At 34.5% G+C, this 20,592-nt stretch overlaps 1 protein-coding gene and 1 pseudogene across 3 annotated transcripts; one reads left to right on the top strand and one right to left on the bottom strand.

Annotated features, from left to right (window-relative positions):
* Positions 1 to 1,897: 1,897 nt before the first annotated feature.
* On the bottom strand, positions 1,898 to 2,369 carry LOC143411731 (histone H3-like centromeric protein A). Of its 3 annotated transcripts, none has more exons than XM_076872599.1 (2): positions 2,087 to 2,369; positions 1,898 to 1,929 (listed from the first exon to the last, which is right to left on the bottom strand). In XM_076872599.1, the coding sequence occupies exons 1-2, from the start codon at positions 2,367 to 2,369 to the stop codon at positions 1,898 to 1,900; spliced, it is 315 nt and encodes a 104-aa protein (XP_076728714.1). The 3 variants fall into 3 exon arrangements, with proteins under 3 accessions (XP_076728714.1, XP_076728713.2, XP_076728712.2); XM_076872598.2 differs by lacking the exon at positions 1,898 to 1,929 and having other exon boundaries at positions 1,953 to 2,087; positions 2,166 to 2,369; XM_076872597.2 differs by lacking the exon at positions 1,898 to 1,929 and having other exon boundaries at positions 1,953 to 2,369.
* Positions 2,370 to 8,405: 6,036 nt separating this feature from the next.
* On the top strand, positions 8,406 to 19,753 carry LOC143411844 (HMG box-containing protein 1 pseudogene; annotated as a pseudogene).
* The last annotated feature ends 839 nt before the right edge of the window (positions 19,754 to 20,592 follow it).

Genomic DNA, 20,592 nt, shown 5'->3' with positions numbered 1-20,592 from the left:
TCATTTCTAACCCCAAGCCCCCTCCTTTCTCTTCCCACCCCTCTGCCCTATCTAGAGTTCATCTATTCCTCCCATGCTCCTCCTCCATACCCTACTACAAATCAGGGAAAACATTCATTTGACACTTGGTTTTCTGGGATTGGCTAATTCACTTAGCACTATTTTATCTAACTCTATTTATTTATCTGCAAATGCCATGATTTTTATTCTCTTTTATTGCTGAGTAATATTCCATTGTGTATATATGCCACATTTTTTAATCCATTCATCTATTTAACAGCATGTGGGTTAGTTCCACAGTTTAGCTATTGTGAATTGTGCTGCTATAAACATTGATGTGGCTGTGTCCCTGTAATATGCTGTTTTTAAGTCTTATGGGTATAGATTGAGGAGAGGGATAGTTGGGTCAAATGGTGATTCCATTTCCAATTTTCCAAGAAATCTCCATACTTCTTTCCATATTAGCTGCAACAATTTGCAGTCACACCAGCAGTGTATGAGTGTACCTTTTTTCCCAACATCCTCGCCAACACTTATTGTTTTTCTTCATAATAGGTCTCATTCAGACTGGAGTGAGATGAAATCTTACTTTTTTTTTTCAAGGTTAGATAAGCTTTATTCAAATGTCTGCATAAATATGACTTGATGTCAAACAAGAAGTTTTTCCAAAGGGCTAAAATTTATTAAGCAGTAAAATTCAGCGCTTCCCTTTGGTCTGTCTCTGAATTTAGCTGACCAATACGTCATTATTAGTAGTCTGCACTCACTGCTCATTTTCATCACTCACATTTCTCAGATCTTTGGGTGGCATTTTTCATTTCTCAGGAAATTTCTTAAATTGCATTTAGAAACAGGACGAGGGTTTTACCTGCTCATTTTTACTTCAGAGGCAAAACCACAACCCTTGATTCTCATTTTAATTATGGGTGTTTGCAAATGGTGTGCAACTGAGGAACTTAATGTTAAAATACAAAAAATATGGTATAATCTTCATGTGCTAAAACAATAACTTCATTTTAATTTTTTCATTAAAGAATTATTTTTATTATTTCTCCACAAAGAAGCTATAAAAACACCTATAAAAGCATTGAAAAAAACACTTTAAAAAATAAAAAGGGCTGGGAATGTAACTCAGTGGTTAATTGTCCCTGAGTTCAATCCCCAGTACCCCCAAATTTTTAAAAAAATTAGAATAAAACAAAATCTTGGATGGATATGATATATCTATATTTACAACTAAGAATAAAATGCTAAATTCTATGAGAGAATTTCTGAATTATTTTGATAGAAATTTGCTATAAAGAATCAGAAAAATTTCAGGCTGAGAGTAGAGTGCATGCTTAGCATGTATAAGGTTCTAGATTTGATCCCTAGTCCCAAAACCAAACAACAACAAAAAAATTATTTCTATTTCAACTCCTAATTTAGTTTTGAAAAGCAACACATTTGTTGACAGTCACTAATGATATTAATCTGGAAGGCAGAGATTTGTACATGAGGAGAGTTGGGTCCTTTAAGGTAACAAATGGAAGTGCTCTTCTCTTATTTTTCCCTTACATTTAAAAAAAAAAATTATTTATTTATTTTTATTCTTCCCTTTCATTTTCAATAACAGTACAAATATACACATGGTTAAAAAATGCATAAAGTACAGAAAGATCTAAAACAAAGTAAATATCCTTTTCCTATAACATGACAGATCTGATGTCTTCAAAATCCTTTAGGAGTCATATGAGTAACACACCAACTAAGTCTTTTCAGGCCTTTGGAACTGTGTTGATTGTCTCCTATAACACCTCTGCTACATCTTCTCCTTCATAAAGAAAGTTTAAAGGGCAACAGTCACACACCGCTCAGAGACAACAAAATCCAGGTAGCACCTCAGACACCACTGGGTCTAGTTGTAGCTCCAGAGAGTCCCAGGTAACATCCAGAGACAGTGCTGCAAGAGTTCAGCCAAGTCCTTCCTCGATGCCGCGGATCCTCCTGGCCAGCTGCACATCCTTGGGGAAAAGAGTGACTCGGCCAGCATGTAAGGAGAGGAGGTAGGCATCCTGAAAGAGGTGAACTAAAAATGCTTCTGCTGCCTCTTGAAGGGCCAACAGGGCCTGGGCTTGCCAACTGAAGTCCACACCACGTGTGAATGTCGTACATATTTCTCTTGCCTGGCGGCTGAAGGGGTACTTCCTTATCAAGAGGTCTGTGCTCTTCTGTAGATTTCTGATCTCCTTAATCCAGCCAATTCTCCTCCGACTATGTTGACGAGAGGAAGAACCTAAGGAGGCTTCCCGCCGCGGGGTCCCGCGAGGTGGACTCGCGCTGCGCCTCTTCGGGGTCTCTGGCTTGCGGCGTCCGCGGCGAGGGCCCATCGCCGGCCACAAAGGGTCCCGGCTCCCGGTCGCCCCACGGCTCCTGTTCGGCCTTGAGGTCCTGTAGCTGAAGGCTGGTTACCGACAAAGGACGCGAGAGCGCCCGGGCGGAGGGCCACTGAAGAGCAGGTCTGAAATCTTACTTTTGATTTGCATTTTTCTATTTGCTAGAGATGATGAACAGGATTTCATATATTTGTTGAATTATTGTATATGATCTTCTGAGAAGTGTCTATTCAGGTCCTTTGCTCATTTATTTGATTGGGTTATTTTTAAATTTTTCTTAATTTTTTTTGGAGCTTAGCTTTTTGAGTTCTTTATATACCCTGGAGATTAGTGCTCTATCTGATGTGTGAGGGTTAAAGAATTGTTCCCACAATGTAGGTTCTTTGTTCACTTCACAGATTGTTTCTTTTGCTGAGAAGAAACTTTTTAGTTTGAGTCCATTCCATTTATGGATTATTGATTTTAATTACTTCACTAAAGGAGTGTTATTAAGGAAAGTGGGTATTAATACCACAGCATAACTATAAAGAGCTTAAACTATTACAGAGCAATAGTAACAAAAACAGCACAGTATTGGCACAAAAACAAACTGGTAGAAAAATGGTACAGAATAGAAGACACTGAGACTAACCCACATTCTTGAACTCACACTAATGATTTTCTCTTCCAGTACTTGTCCAAAATTATAATTATCTTATATTAGACAAAGGCATCTTTCTTTGATCATATAATAAATCAGAAAGAAATATTTAAGAAACATGTGGTTTAAATTAATATTTTATGAAATGATTACTTAATACCTTAGTTTTTTGGTGCCACATGTAATTCATTTTTTAAAAAATCTTCAAATATGAAAAACAGATTTTATGATCATTATGTAAGTATTGAAAAATAGAGTGAAAGAAGAAGAGAATTGAATCCTCGTCCATTATGTCCTTGAAAGGAGAATTTTTTGGCCTAAATTAATTTTTCTATTTTCTTTTTTATGGACGGGGAGAGTCATTCTTAGGTCATCCTCAGGGATGTCTCTTCTCCTGAACCATGTCCCAGGCTCCTCATTCATTCTTGAACTCACACTAATGATTTTCTCTGCCAGTACTCCATCAAAATTCCATAGTGATGAAAATTCCCTAAGCTTTTTGCATCTTGCCTCCAGTTTTCAGAATATTTTCAAATTCTGCCTCACAAGGAATCCAGTAGCAGAAGGTTATGAATCTAATGCAGATTCATTAGATTCAAGCAAGCTAAACACTATCATGACTCATTGGTATTTATGTAGAAAGAGAGTTGTGTCTTCTAAACCATTTGGAGTGCAACATGAAGATTAACCAGCATTCTAACAAGGTCTGTTCATTCCTTTTGATATGTTAGAGAAGGGGTAACAGCAGTTCATGTCAAGTTTTGGAATTTACTAATTTTCTGTCCTTGGTGTGATAAGTTTCACAAAAAGGGATAATTACATTATCTAATATCAGAAGAGAACACATTTCCTAAAGAGTTAAATTATACATTAATAAGCAGCTGATTTGACCTTAAATCTAAAGTAAAAACAAGAGCACAGCTGAGTCTCAAGAACACTTTCTGGTAATTAATGCACTGAAAGTTGAAACCTGTGAAAATACACAACTTGCATTTTACAGGGGAGTCCAATATAGTTCAGCAGTAAAGAAGTTATCGCATTTCTTTGCTATTTCTCTTAGCATGGTTTTGTATTATCTCATTAAATTTTCATAATGACCTGGAGAACTAAAGCAACACAATCCTTCTATTTTAGAGAGACTTCAGCCTAAAAAAAAAAAAAAAAACAACTTGTTTAAGAACAAAAAGCTCTTTGTTTTAGAGAGAGAATATCTTCTTAGTTCAAGCTAATTGTCACTATATAAAACTAGATAGTGTTCTGAGCTGTATTGACTTTGAATAATGATCATATTATTTCACTTTTCTCTCTCTCAATTACAAGCTTATGCATTCAGTGATATTTGCCTAATTCCAGCTACCAGAGAGGCTGAAACAGAAGGATTTTTGAATCTGAAAATTTATGACGACTGTGGGCAATGTGGAGAAACTCTATCCCAGGAACCACTCAAAGCAATATACCTCATGAACTTAAATGCAAAAATCCTTAAACAATTTTAGCCAACCACATTCAAAAACACATCAAGGGCTGGGGATGTGGCTCAAGCGGCAGTGCGCTCGTCTGGCATGTGTGCGGCCCGGGTTCGATCCTCAGCACCACATACAAGCAAAGATGTTGTGTCCACCAATAACTAAAAAATAAATATTAAAAATTCTAAAAAAAAACAAAACAAAACAAAACAAAAAAAAACACATCAAGATGATAATACTCCAAGGAATGCAAGGTTGGTTCAATATAGGAAAATTAATTAATTTAGCTCACCACAGAATGATTAAAGGCAAGAATTATAGGATCATATCAATTGATGCAAAAAAGGTCAGTGATGAAACCCAACATGGATCCTCATTAATAATGCTAGGGAAACTAGGGATAGAAAGCACTTACCTCAACATTATAAAGGTTTTATTTGAGGGACCCAAAGCCAACATCATACCAAATGCAGCAAAACTGAAATAATTTCCTCTAAAATCAGGAACAGGACAAAGATGTATGTTCTCATCACTTTTATTCAACATAGTTCTTGAAAGTCTATCTAGAGCAATTGGGCAAGAAAATGAAATTAAAGTTATGTAAATGTGAAAACAGGAAGTCAAATGACCTCTGTTTGCTTGATAATATAATATTTTATGTGCAAGATCCCAAAATTTCTTAGAGCTAGCAAAAATGACTTATACAGCTGGTAAATGAATTCATCAAATTAGCAGGATACAAGCCTAACATACATATATCAATAGATTTCCTATATTCCAATAGTGATTGATATTAAACTAACCCAATCTTAATAACCTCAAGAAATAAATCATAAGAATTAATATAACCAAGAAATTAAAACATTCATACAATTAAAAAATGTACACATCATCAAGGAAAGAAATTGAAGACCCTAGAAAGTAAAAAAAAAAAAATCCACATGTTCTAGGATTATTATAAATATTTTGAAGATGGCCATACTACTGAAAGCACTGTACAGATGCAATACAGTCATCACTAAAATACCAATGATACTCTATATAAAACTAGAAATAGAAAAAAAAGCAATTTTAAAATTCATTTTGGCAAAATAGGAGTCCCAGAATAAACAAAGCAATTCTACATAAATCTTGATTTCATTCTTGTTTTTTACTAAATGATAAAATAACATAGTTTTTTTCCATGAACCTATTTATGGATACCTATGCTAATTATATACCTTGGTTGTGGTAAATAGTGCCACAATAAAGATTGAAATGGAGTCATAGCTTTATAAGTTGACAGCATATCCTTCACGTGTGTACCCTGTAACAACATGATTGTATCATTTGGGAGCTCTATTTTTAGTTTGTTGAGAGACCACCATACTATTTCCATAGTGGTTTGTGTTATTTCCATCACCACAAACAGTGTAAAAAGGTTTGTCATTCTCCACATCCTCACTAGGCTTTGATATTTTCTTTCAATAATACATAATCTGACTGGAGTTAAGTGGAACCTTAGTGAAATTTGCATTTCCCTGATGGCTAAAGGTATTTTAAAAATATATTTATTGGCTATTTATACTTCTATTGGGAGGTTTCTATTTAGATCATGTGCCCATCTATTGATTGGGGAGAAGATAATCCTTTCAGGGCATGCTGCATGCCCTGGTGACTTAGTTCCTTCAACTAGGTCCCAACTCCCAGCGGTACATTTAGACATCAGTGGATTAATCCACTGATGTAGTCAGAATCCTTATTATCTGATCATTGAATGAAAGCCTAATTTCTGAACAAGGCTGAATTGAGGACCAGGATTTCAATGGATACAAATTGGGGGGGGGGTGCATTTCTCATCTGAACCATAACAAGCAAAAGAAATAAAGGAATTTCTAAATGCTGAAGCTGTTTTTGTATTAATGTGGAACTTGGAATTTGAGGCATAGAGCTTTGCTATCAGATTAGTTGAAAAAAGATATAATAGAAGGTACTTTACTTTCAGATTGAAAAAGTAAAACAGAAAGCTCTTCAATCTCTGAAGTGAGAAAATGAGACATGTAAAAAAAAAATAAGAAAGAAAACAGGTGATTTGTTTGAATGCAATTGCTACTCATGGTCCCTGGGTCAGAGTTGAGAGTGAGGGTGAATCCTATGAAAGAGGCTCTGGTAGGATTCCAGGTTGAATGAGGAAAAATCTAGGAACATGCAACCTTCTGCTCTGTTTTCTTCTGCTTGTCCAACCTGCATTCATCATGCTGGATCAGTACAAGCAGAAGAAAGGTCAACATATGTAACTTTGAGTCATCAAGTCTATAGTCACTATGAAGGAGAGAAAAGGTCCCAATGCACCAGCAAGACTGTGTAAAGGAAGAAGTGAAGTAGGTGGTAAACTGAAATGTAAGAGTAACTAAATAAAACTAGACAAAATGGCCAAGTGTTTCTTTTGTCTGTCTGTAGAAACCACTGCTCTTCCAAAGCTCTAAGGAAAAGGCAGTAAGCCTCAGAGAATCCTCACTTCCTGAAAGAATGAGAATCCACAGCCTTTTTAGCATGAAGAACTTGCTGAGTTTCATGGGAGTTGTTGCTGGCTTTCTCTCTGAGGGCACAGACCTTGAATGCCATAATTCAGACACTCGGGGGAAATGTATGCTACAAGGTCACTGGAAAAGCCATGACCTGTCAATTATTTCTCAGAGTTAGCAGAGCTAATCGAGGACCAAGTGGATCAATGCTCCCTTCTGTGTGTACTCATGCGATTGCATGTTCCTAGATGCCACAATAACTGCATAGAAGAGGTTTAAAAAAAAGAAGAAGAAAAAGAAAAGAACTTCAAAATGACTATTTACCCTAAGAGAGTCAACTTGAAACCACAAATTACAAATTACTATTCTTCATGAAGTTTTAGTATCTTATCTTGGCTTGGTCTCTTTTTTTTTTTTAGATCAGAAGAAGAGATCAAGGGCAAAGTGAGGTCAAATATAGAGTTTTAATAAATCCATATTTTTGCCCAATTAATTTAGAGCGTATAAATGTTACATTTCTGTAGAAACATCTGTGGGTTTTCTGATTCTCTTCTTCCCTATGCAAGCTCTCATCAACACAGTAGACTATATAGACTTTCTGTAGTATAGAAAACACAACACTAATCCTTTCTGGCAGTAAAGTTTAGAAAATGAATAGAAATTTGGCAGATATGAGTCAAATATGATCAAAATGTTACTTGCAATACAGAGTGAGAAATAGAAAGTTTTTATATATAAATGAGGTAAGAGTGAAAAAGAAATGTTTATTCTCCCAGAAAAAAAAAACCCTGTTCCAGGAGTTAAATATTACTTTGAAAGTACCAAAAAGATGAATCTCTTATAATGCTATATCCTATAAATACTGAAGTTATGCCTGTAATTGCCTTGAAACACATGTGCTTACTTATGTCCTGCTGTGCTTACTTATGTCCAAGAGCAGGTAAGAAGATCAGACTTGGTGATCTTCTAATAGCTCCAATTATTGGCTGTTACTTAGTTAATAAAGTGAATGAGAGAGGAAGTAATGGTTAAATGTTGTGTCTCATTTACCAAAGAACTTTTTCTGGAACTCTTCAAATGATGAAGATGTAATTCAATTTGATTCAGATCTTTATGTTTAGGAATTATTATTTTTTTCATAAAATGCATACAAAGTGCTGGTTAATTTGAATGTAGGATGAAATTATATAAACTTTATCTCAGAGGTGTTAGGGCCTTTTCCCTGTACCCTGATTTTTGGGACACACTGGATTTCAAATTTGAAAATAGCAACAACAGTGCCAGGTTGGTTTGGGAGTTTTGTGTGGTTCTACCAAAGTACATGATGAGCTGTTTTTTAAAGATGTTGGCCATGTCTGAAACTCACTAAGGAAGAAGTGACAACTAGTGCTAACACCCTTAATGTGAAGATCCCACAATGATGACGTAATATGATTTCTTAGTTACTGAGCAAATATGACGACAAGGAAAACATGATTTAGATGAATGTCTTCACTTATAGATGCTAATGTCAGGGATGGATGATGCTCAGGGATAGAGAGAATATCAGTGTGACACACACTCCCAGAGAGCTGCATGCAGGCTAATATCTCATGTGAGTCTCACTTCTGGGAAACACTGGGAGGGACTGGGGACCCCAGCACCTTTTCAGTTTCTCTCCATAACCTGTCTTATGTGAGATAGTGAAGGGTCCTTGAACTTTGGCATTTTCAGTTTATTCCTCAATCCCCTCTAGGTTAATCAGGAAAATGGAGATGGTGATGCCATTCCATTATTTCTCCCCAAGTACCTCAGGCTCAGTATGAATTGATTAGAAGTCATCATTTATCCAGGTGGAAGATGAATAGTTAGAGACCTTACTAAAGGCTTAGAAAAGTCCAATTTGGTTGGGATTATTTAATATTTTTGCAGGTTGTACAGAGAAGGAGTCTCTCTTTGGTGCTCTTTTCATCATTGAGAAAGCCGTATGCAGTCTTTTATATGGTGTGGGCATTTACTAGATTTCCCTTATTAGGGAAGACAACCTACTAATGATACAGTACAAAGCCTTTTTCTAGACTTTAATTACAATTATCCTCCTCAATAACTAGCTTTTAATCAACATAGAATTTATTGAATACCTATTACAGCAGGCATAGTGCCTGGCCTTGTCAAATATTGTATTTAATCCACATAAGGCAGATTTTGCCTCCATTTTACATATGAAGAAAACAAAGCTTGTAAGGGCTTAAAAACTTGCTCACATTCTCAAACTGTTAACTAAGAAGTCCAGGACTCAAACCCAGACTATCTGCCACCACCATGTCCTTTGTGCAAATGGCATACAGAGTTCTGAGCCACATGGGTAGTATTTCAAGGACCCTTGAAGATCACACACCTGGAGTCCTCTATTAACAAAGACAATAGGTTTTGTTAGAGTTTTCCATTAGTTAAATATATTAACGTGTGCTACACGTGAGCTACATGAGTTTGCAGTTACATTTTCATCTCTTTACAATGATGCATCATCAAGCTGAGTGTAGCTTTGGATTCACAGAAAGTCTGTTCTTTATATTTGTTTTAGATGGAAAGATGAACTATGATGGCTCTATCCACAAATTAAGATCTCTTTTTTTTAAGAGAACACCATTCATTTTTTTAAAAAAATTTCAAGAAGATATAAACTAATGTACAGTGACAGAAAGCAGAGGAGTGGTTGCTTTAGGAGGAGGCAGGGAGGAATTACAAAGAGGCAAAAAAAAAAAAACTTTGAAGAGTAACAGATACATTTATTTCCTTGGTTGTGATGATTTTTTTCACAGGCTTGGACATAAGACAAGAATCTCTTTCATTACCTATCAAGTGCTTTAAGAAGACTGGTGGAATGTTGTTTTCTAAGAAAGTAAAGTTATGTGGGAACTTCCTTTTGGATGCTGAAGAATTTGCAGATCTGTAGAAGGCTCAGATTAAGTCTTTTGGATCTTTGCTTACAATATCTAATTGAATTAATTAGATATTGTAGATGGTCAATGAAAATTGAATTTTAAAAGGTATTGGATGTCTTCTGTGAAATGTAGCTAGTAAAGAAAATATTTTAATTCCCAAATGCAGAAAGAAGAAACTTTATTCATGCAGTATATCTAGTTACCATTTTCTCAGATTAATTAGGGTTTATACTCTAAAGAATAAGCCTGTCCTAAAGAATAAGCCTGTCCTTACTTAGTGGTAAATAGAAACACAATAGAATACTACTTTTCAGTCTAAAGTAAGGATCCTGGAAGGATTTGAAGCATGTAGTTTGAGACACTGAATATATTTGTTAACACAGTTTCACCATAGCACAAATGACTGGATGAATTAGAATCCATTATTTTCTCTCTGAATAGTCTTTTGTGAAACAAAGCACATGCCATACAATATAGGGCAAGCAAAACATCTTTGTTTCTGCTAAACTACATGTACTCTGAGATAAGAACATGGCTGTCTTGTCAACAACTGAGTCTCTATCTAAAGACTGGCTTAGTGAAATTCTTATAGCAGATAATGAGTGAATGAATCAAATGTGTGGATGAGTTTTTTGTAATGACTTTAACTTGAAAAAGCTGGAGCACCAATGGTGACCCTGGTCAAGGGGCCAGAAGAGGAAATATCCATCTAACTGTTCCCAAACACTATCCAAATCATTAACCATTAGCCACATATGCCTTTTTAAATGTAATTTAATTAAATTTTCATTACTCATTCTCACCATATATATATAAAAAATATTTTTATTTACTTTGGTTCATGGTTCTGGTCCAGGTTTAAGGGCCTGCATCTTGAGATGACCTTCTTTCTCTGGTGCATTATAACTATACATAATAGTGAGATTCATTGTGGCATATTCGTATATCTATATAACATGATCAATTTTATTCCCCAGTACTTTCCCTTTCCCCTCTCCCCATACCTCACCTGATATTCCTACTCTACATTACTGCCCTCCCTTCTATTTTTTTAAATGGATGCATTGTAATTATATATGGAAGTGAGATGTATTGTGATATATTTGTCCATGCACATAGCATAAATTGTTTTTTTCACTTCCCAGTACTTCCCGTATCCTCTCCTCCTCCCTTCTTTCAATTCCCTACCTCTGCTCTATTGGTCTCCTTATTTTTGTGAGATATTTTTTCCTGCTTATTTTTTTTCTCCCAAGCTTCTGCATATGAGAGAAAATATTTGACCCTTGATTTTCTTAGTCTGGATTATTTAACTTTGTATGGTCTTCTCCAGTTTCATTCATTTTCTTGGAAATGAGAGAATTTCATTCTCTTTTATGCCTGAGTAGGACTCCATTGTGTATTTATGCCCCATTTTCTTTATTCATTCAACTGTTGAAAGATAACTAGGTTGATTCTATGACTTGGCTATTGTGAATTTTACTGTATAAGCATTGGTAAGCATGTATCTTTATTATATGCTGGTTTTAGTTCTTTCATACAAATTCTAAGGTTCATATGGTGGTTCCATTCTAGTCTTTTGAGGAATCTCCATACTGATTTTAGCCACACTTTAAATATGTGATAGCCATGTATATCCTGTGGCTACTACCATAAGGTAAAATACAAATACAGTTCATTTCTCTCAATACATTGGGCAATGTTGTTATTTTAGGGTAAAAGTTTAAGGAAGAAAGCCAAGAATATTTTTTTAAGTTTTTTTTTAAATGTATTGTATCCATCTCAGCTCATATGTAAGAAAATATGCAGGTCTCTGGAGGTTAAGTGAGTGCTGGAATAAATCACATATGTTTGGTTGGAGAATATCATGTACTATATTTCACAGCAGAAAAAAAAATGTCTGAGGAAAAGTATTAGGGGCAAAAGGGGGATCCCCAACACCTTCCCTGTTCAGTCCAGACTCTGGTTATTGGAATTTGGATCTAGAAATTCTACAATTTTTGGTTGGGGGGGGGACTCCTAGGATTTGAAACAAATTTTTAACATTTAAAAGAAGAAATTTTTTTCTTGGATTACAAAAGTTGACTGGAGTAAATCTGCAAAATTAGTATTACCAATTGTTCCACTGCTAAGAATGACCATGATTTAAAATAGAATTTGTGGGCTGGGGATGTGGCTCAAGCAGTAGTGTGTCACCTGTCATGTGCGGGGCCCTGGGTTCGATCCTCAAGACCACATAAAAATAAAAATGTGGTGTCTACCAAAAACTAAAAAATAAATATTAAAAAATTCTCTCTCTCTCTCTCTCTCTCTCTCTCTCTCTTAAAATAAAATAGAATTTGTCTTTTTTCTAAGAAGTTTTTATTTGATAGTTGTGTTACAGCATGAACTGATTTCCATGTTATTTTCCTTAAACATTCTGCTAATGAGGATATTATATTTGGTGAGTATAATATAAATTACTCAACTGTATTTTGTTATTGGATACTAAATTAATTTCCATTTTTGATGTAATAAACATCCTTAAATAAAATGTTCACATTTGTCCTTAAAATTTATGAAGGCTTGGAACTCTGGATCAAATTATCAGAAAAATTTTAAGCCTATATCACTGATGTTGCCAAAATTGACTTCCACGTTTATAATTAAACTCAAATCTGTCCACTGAATTTTTATTAGAGAAATGCCCTTTTCACAAAAGCATATTTATACTAGTTGTACTTGACTGTTAATATTGGAGTTCAACTTGTAGAAAGTAATGAAGGTTCATCTCAGTGGTAAAAATCCTAACATCTTAGTGAATGAATCATTATACCCAATGGAACTATGATGTTGAAACTAATAATACATCCTTAATCAACAGCTACATGAATCTGTAGATATTTTAGCAAAAAAGTTTAGAGAAAAAATAGTTACATTATGAATTGCTGTTATTTCTTATTTCTATAAATAGTCTCGATTAAATTGTGATAAGGGTAAGAGATGGAAAAGACAAATTGAAATATATTCATAATTCAATGTTGATGCATTGGAGCTGGTGAGAGCCAAGAAATTTGCAAAAATTCTTACTATCAGTAATTGCAAACCTCTTATTCATTATCATTCCTGTGATTGCTTTTTCTCCAGAATAATTTGTTTAGTAACAATCATTGAGTGTCTGCCAATTTCATTTGATCTTCTTGCAATCTTGAGGCAAATACATATAGTATTGTTGCTTATTATTTTTAAAATCTTCATCAGTAATCTCCAATTAATTCCCTAGGTTTAGTTCATGTTTTATTAGTAGTATAACAAACTTTTGTTAGCCCCATACTGGAATTATGTATGCCCTGTTTGCTGAGTTGCCTAACCTACCCTCAACTGTAGTTTAAGTATCCTCAAAAAAAAAAAAAAAAACCAAACACCTGATACAATAATTTAGTATTCCTTGATCCTAAAGTTGTAGTCTAGCATTGTTTTTTCTTTGTTTCTTCTTATAATACATGTTGAGATACTCTCTTCTTTGAATAATAAAGAAGGTAAATTGAGACACTTGAGAGTCTGTCTGGTTTCAAACTTTTTACTCATGTGTGACTTTGGGTACAGGACTTACCTTCTCTGATCTCAAGTTCTGTATCTATAAAATTATGATAAAATAGTAATCACCTTGTAGAATTACTGGAATTGTATTTATTAATATTAATATTGATAATTTCTTAAGCATTTTCAACACTGCCCAGACTTTAGTATGACACAATATTTTAAAATAAGTAAGAGAATCTTTTGTTAAGCCTGCCTTTTAACCTATCAATGTTTTCAATATATTTGTATATTTGTATATATTTGTATATTTTTTCATATTTTACTGCATTTGATTCTTTCAATATATTTCAAGTGAATATACAATCTTTAATTTCTTCTTTGTTTTTGGGTAAGACATTTAGAATTTTATTTCCAACAATATCCATCTTTTAGGCTGAATAATAAAATAAATCATAATGTTAAAGATAAACATTATTTGAGCATTAAATTATGAACCACAAATAATAATAAGAACTCAACCTAAAATCTCCTTTAATCCTCACCAAAAGAGCTCTAAATAAGTGTAACTGTTATCCCCACATCAAAAAATTAACCTGAGAAAGGATGCCACTTTCCCAACGTCATATAAGCAGTGCCACCATCTTCTAGATCATAGGCAGATTAAACCCTTGGTTTACTTTTGCATTAGTTACTTTCCAGTAAGATGCAGCTTCTGCTAATAATGGCAATAACATTAAGAAAGAATCATAAAACAACCAATGCTTTCCAAGAGACTATGTCTCAGGTACTTGATTTTATGTAACCCTGACAATGGTTTTATTTTCTGGTATTTTTTTTCTGTCCATTTTACAGGTGAGGAAGTCAGGAAAATTAAGTTATGGCTTCAAAATTGTCTTTCTTTAAGGTTTTCTGCCATTTTGCTTTACCATGTATTGATTGATCAGGTTTATACAGATTTTAAAAAGGAATATTTCTAATGAGGATATTTTAGTGTATATGTGTATATATTTCTGGATTACAGGGAATAATCAAAGATAATCTTTCTATGATTGACAAGCCTTATCAATGGAATGGCAAATCATCCTATGAAGGTTACATTATTATGCTTTTTCCATTTATGAATGCAAAAATCCAGGAAACAAAGCATCCAATGCAGGATACCAATTGTTGCTATTACAGTGAAGTAGTGGTGGTGGTGAAAGCTTATAGATCTATTTTATTATTTTCTTTAAGCATTTAGTAGTCATTCTTCACTGCCAGGAATACCTGCGGAGCTCTTTCACTCTAATTTAAAAAATGCTTCTGAAGAGGGCTCCACACTGTCTACTCTGAAATGGAATCTTGCTATTCTTATTTGTAAAATTCAGCATGAGGCAGGAACTACCCATCAGTAAGATTTGCTTTTATATAAATATAAAATTATTGGAAACCTCCAAACATCTATAAGTCTAACATCTTTTGTTCCTTCCAGCACTCTCTTTCTTATGCCTTATGAAAAAAGCATAGTATCATCTTGTAGTGGATATTCATTCATTGTGTGGTAGACTTTTAATATTATGATTTTTTACTGAAGACAATGAATTGTATTATCTTTAGTCTACAAAGTTTGATAATATAAATATATTCATTGAAGAAAACACAATATTTAAATAAGAACTAAGTTCATGAAATTTCACAAAACATGGCCAATGTACCCTAACTTGTAATCTTTAATATCTCAAAACTTTACTTTTGTAGCATGGTCAGACATTTAAAAATATATTCACATTGTTTTGACTTTAAGATATAAAAACGTAGCAATTTACTAATTTCTCCATTATAAGATTAATATAGCAATTCTTAAAATATTGAAAAAAGTGTTTATGAAAGTCAGAATCACATCACAACAACTTACATATCTTTTCTTTTAGGTACATCTTCAAAAGGCACATTTGGATTACCAGTATTTACCTAAAGATAGTACTTTGAGTTTTAATTTTCCAGTCATTTTTCCATTTAGCTCAAAAGTGTGCTAATGGAACACTGTAAAAAATAGGAGGACACAGGTTTCCATTAGCTCCTCGAAGGCAGCAGTATGCTGATTCATCACACCCATGAAAGTCAATGATTTGAGTAAGACACTGCAGATCTGGCCTACATAATAAAATAACCACCTGGATACACTTTTTTACACAAAAATAACTCACTTTCTATAACATTATGAGATAGTAACCTAAAAATTAAAAGACCAAGACCACCAATTGCCCAGTTTAGTCCAAGTACTGATGTTACTAGCTTTGAGACTGAAAAAGAAATTAAACTTTTCTCCTCTGCAATCACATCTTTATATCAGGCTTATTTCAATTTAAATCTCTTTGTGAATAGTGTTACAAATTCCAAGAATGTGAGATCTACTGATATTCAAAATAAAATATGAGGTAAATTTCAAAATCAAATATAAATGATTTGTTGTTCTCACATTTCCCTCTAATTTATGCTAATATAAAAATGACTCTAATTATAGTCATCTATAATTCCAAGCACCTCTATTATTTTTTAAAACTTATTGAGAACTCCAAAATGCAATCCAATACACACTTTGGCGTATAGTTTACTTTTCAGTGACTTTAATACTAACTGAAATATTAAAATGAACAAGACCAGTACTCTGAAGTACTGATTGATGAATCACTTGATCCCATATAAGAAACAAAAGGGAATTCTTAAGGTTCTTGTGAAATTTCAAAATACTAGAGATCTGCCTTAAATTTATATTACCCTCAAGTCTCATTTGAGTGTATCCATTTGTTTTTAAAAGGGGGCATATCTTTAGGTGTTCTTTCTTACTAAAACAAAACAATTCTTCAAAAATATTCTAAGGTGACAAAAACTTATTCTTACAAAACCCAAATGTAGTCCCATTGAACATGTTGTCATTACTCAAAAAAAAAAAAAATCTTAAGATGCCAGACACAGGAGCACACACCTTTTGTACAAGTGACTAAGAGTCTGAGGCATGAGTTCAAAGCCAGCTTATTAAGGTCATAAACAATCTAGCAAGTCCTGCCTCAAAATGAAAAAGGATTGGGAATGTGACTTCATGTTTAAGTGTCCCTGGGTTCAATTCCTGGCAGCCCCCTTCCTTGAAAAATTCTAAAGTACAAATAGAAAATTATCATCTCTCACTTCAACAAAATATTTAATTTTTAGGTCCCCAATAATGACCACTTTAGTGGCACTTATTCAAGTTCTAAAATAGCACATTTTAAAATTAAGGCAGCGTTGCTTTATTGTTACCTATTTTTCTACTGACTACTCTGTCCACAAGAGTGGTTTCAGAGTTACTTACCTTCAAAGGCCTTTAGTAACACAATGTAAGTAGAGTTAACAAGAACATTCTTAGTGTTTAAAAAATAAAGAGCCAGGTATGGTGGCTTATGCCAGAGGCTTGGGAGTCTACAGAAGCAAGAGGATTGCAAGTTGAAAGACAGCCTCAGCATAAACAAGGTGCTAAGCAATTCAGTATGTCTTTAAATAAAATACAAAATAGGGCTTGGGATGTGGCTCAGTGGTCAAGTGCCCCTGAGTTCAATCCCCAGTAGCGGTACTCCACCAAAAGCACTGTGATTTATTGGGTATCCTGTACACCTGGAGCTGTGGATAAAATGTGTGTGAAACAGAGTCCTTAATAATACAATGTTCATGAAAACCTATGCCTATATTTAGAGAGATTTCCTTTTTCACCCTTCATTTTCATGTTCTAATTTTCTAATATTGTTGTTAGGGAAAAAAGCTTCTGGAGGGCACAGGAAAATATTTATCATATGCTTTAAGTTTTTCCATACTCTGTGATCCAATAATTCTATTTAAAGGAACCATAGAGAAAAAACAAACATATATAATTTATTTAGAAGGATGTCTTCCCATCATTGATTGTAAGAACCAAAAAAAAATTAATATATAAAGAAAGAAAAAGAAAGAGTAAACTGTGGTATACTCATAGTACAGATTCTCATTAATAGTTAGGCTCTTTGGCTGGGGTTGTGGCACAGTTGTAAAGTTCTTGCCTCCCATGTGTGAGGCACTGAGTGTGATTCTCAGCACCACATATAAATAAATGAATAAAATAAGGTTCATCAACATCTAAAAAAATTCTAAAAAACAGGTTCTCAAAAATGATTTAAAGAAAACAGACTATGTTCAAATTATATTTCCAGGCTTAAAAAAGAGTTACAAAGAAAGCATGAACAATAAGATCACAGTTTTAATTGTGATTACAATACTAAATTTCCTCTATATATATATACTAAGGTAAACAGTGGGGGGAATTAATAGAATGAAGTTCTATTTAATGGCAGTATTAAAGTTTTTAATTTATTCATTATAATGTTGTATATTTTACAAAATTTCTATAGATTTATTATGAAAATTATTTTGTACTTTTATTTTAAAGAAATTTCAATTATTAGAAGTCCACGGCCTCACTACATTGGTGATGATGTATAAAGAGCCTATGGTAAAGTAAAATAACTCATAAAGAATAGAAAAAAGATATGTGTGTATATGTGTGTGTGTGTGTGTGTGTGTGTGTGTGTGTGTGTGTATTATGGAAATAAGAACAGTGGAACTAAGGCAGCAGATGCAGAAGCAGAGTGAGAAATTATAATTAAGACAAACATGGATATTTAGAACAAATTTTGGGAAGGCTCTGAATGGGAGACACAGACAAACATGCACAGATGTCTCATTCCACATTTCTGGTTTCCTCACTCTCAACAGATTACTAAGTTTCTAAGTAGGATTCCAGTTCAGGAACCTCTACCATACTAGATGTGTATAACCAATTATAATGAACATTCAATTGCCCAGAGTAAGCAACCATCTCCGTGGTATTGAAATAGAAAAGCATAAACAGTGGAGGTAGGGAAGGGACAGTAAAGGTCAACAAGAAGGCAAGCCTGAGGACAGCCATTTGAACAATCCCTGACATGTTATGAGACAGTTTCTGTTTCTCAGAAAGGGCATAAGTCTCCACTGTTCAGAAAGTGACAGCATAATTCATAATCCATAAACTGTAACCTGGCCCATGCCCACTGCAGGGCAACTGAAATATCAAAAACCAATCAAGAGGAGTTGCATGCCATATTAGAATTAGCAAATATTGCCATGAATCTACAAAGCCCACTTATACAGTGCTCATTTTATAACAGATCATCTGCTGGACATATCATAGCTGTAAGCAAGAGTTCACATTCCTCTGCACACTCTCTATCAGTGTTCTCTTCTTCAAAAAGTGAGCCAGACTTCTCTAACCACCACTGGTGGGAGAAAATACCAGTAAGACATGAAAGGACATATAGAAAGTCACAACCCAACATTTTCAGCATGTTCTCCCTGTCAGGTGACAATGATCTGGAATGGTGAAATTCCTGGCCTTCAGGTGTTTGGCATTGTTTTTTGAAAAGCACACAACTGAGCTTTCATAAGGGAAGCAATAAGGAATGGCAAGATGTTGAAGATTTTGCTAAAGCTTTAAGGCTGTGATCATGAGAAGGAACTCCAAATGCCACTCACAAGGGTTATGGTTCTGATAGGCTAAAGTTGTTGTCCCATGAAGAAAGTGTGTATCATTTGATGAGTCTGTACTGAAGTTGACTTTTGATCCTGGCACAGTAGAAGATGGCTTAAGTGTAAGCTGGGCCACCCTTTCTATGTTAAAAATAAAGGTTGGTTATAATTTTATCCAACCTTGACTGTGGTACAGCATGGAATTCCATGTCGTGAAATTCATACTGTCGATGTATGTCTGCCTCCTGGACATGCAGATGCCATTGATTTTGATGAGTCAATTGTTTTTGATACATTTAAAATATATGACTTTACACCTATGGATTCTTCTGCAGTTAATGTGTTAAGTAGTATGGCTCATCAGCATCATGCATCTTTGTCTTGTGGAGGACATTGTGGAGACTTTGCATGATTTGGATTCAGTAAAAACTATGGCTCCCCTGGATCATCACAGCTCTCTTCTGATTATTTGTATGCTAAAGATGTCAAAAACCACAGCTCAGGGACAGTGAGTGCCACTTCTCCTAATAAGTGCAAAAGACCAATAAATGCCTTCATGCTTTTTGCCAGAAAATACAGAGTTGAATATATTTATATGTATCCAGGGAAAGATAACAGAGCCATAAGTGTAATCTCTGGTGACAGGTAGAAGAAAATGAAGAATGAAGAGAGGAGGACGCATACATTAGAAGCAAAGGCTTTGGCTGAAGATCAAGAATGTTTATGTACTGATTGTTGGAAAAGGGAAAGAACCAATACAGGCTCACAGAAGCATTAAAGCAGGATGCTTATGTTCATAAGTCTATAGTTACATAAACATTGACTCTTGGTGGAAAGACTTAAGAAGATTCAGGACTTTCCATTTGTCCTGAATTCGTGTGACCATAATATACTGATAGCACTTAGTCTTCAAATGATTTAATGATATGAGTGTAACTTTTCCCCCACATTCTTATCAATGTTTATTGTTGCTTGTATGTTTTTTCAAAGTACTTCTCCAGTTTTAGATGAACACAAATCTTTTATTTATTTTTATTGGTGCTGAGGATCAAACCCAGTGCCTCACACATGCGAGGCAGGCACTCCACCACTGAGCCACAACCCCAGCCCTTGCTTGTATTCTTGATAATTGTCATTCTTACTGGAGTGGGGTAAAATCTCAGGGTAGCTTTGATTTGCATTTCTCTAATTCCTAGACATGTTGAACATTTTTTCATATATTTGTTGATCTAGGGTAAATCTTCTTCTGAGAAGTATCTGTTCAGTTCCTTAGTCCATTTGTTTATTGGGGTTTTTTTTGGTATTAAGTTTTTTGGTTCTTTGTATATCCTGGAGATTAATGCTATATCTAATGTGCATGTGGTAAATATTTTTTTCCCATTCTGTAAGCAAATTGGAAAACAGAATGGATATTTCTTAGAAAACTTGGAATGGAACCACCATTGACCCACCTATCCCACTCCTCATTTTATACCTAAAGGACTTAAAATCAGCATACTACAGTGATACAGCCACATCAATGTTTATAGCAGCTCAGTTCACTGTAGCCAAACTATGGAACCAAACTAGTTGCCTTTCAACACATGAATGGATAAAGAAACTGTGGTGTATATACAT

The sequence above is a fragment of the Callospermophilus lateralis genome, chromosome 12, assembly GCF_048772815.1.
Source record: "Callospermophilus lateralis isolate mCalLat2 chromosome 12, mCalLat2.hap1, whole genome shotgun sequence".
Taxonomy (NCBI): Eukaryota; Metazoa; Chordata; class Mammalia; order Rodentia; family Sciuridae; genus Callospermophilus; species Callospermophilus lateralis.
The sequence above is the reverse complement of the archived record's forward strand: the minus strand, read 5'-3'. Positions and strand labels throughout refer to the sequence as shown.

Bases quoted from the DNA above. Each gene is read 5' to 3' on its own strand.
- LOC143411731 (XM_076872597.2), bottom strand. From the start codon at position 2,369: ATGGGCCCTCGCCGCGGACGCCGCAAGCCAGAGACCCCGAAGAGGCGC.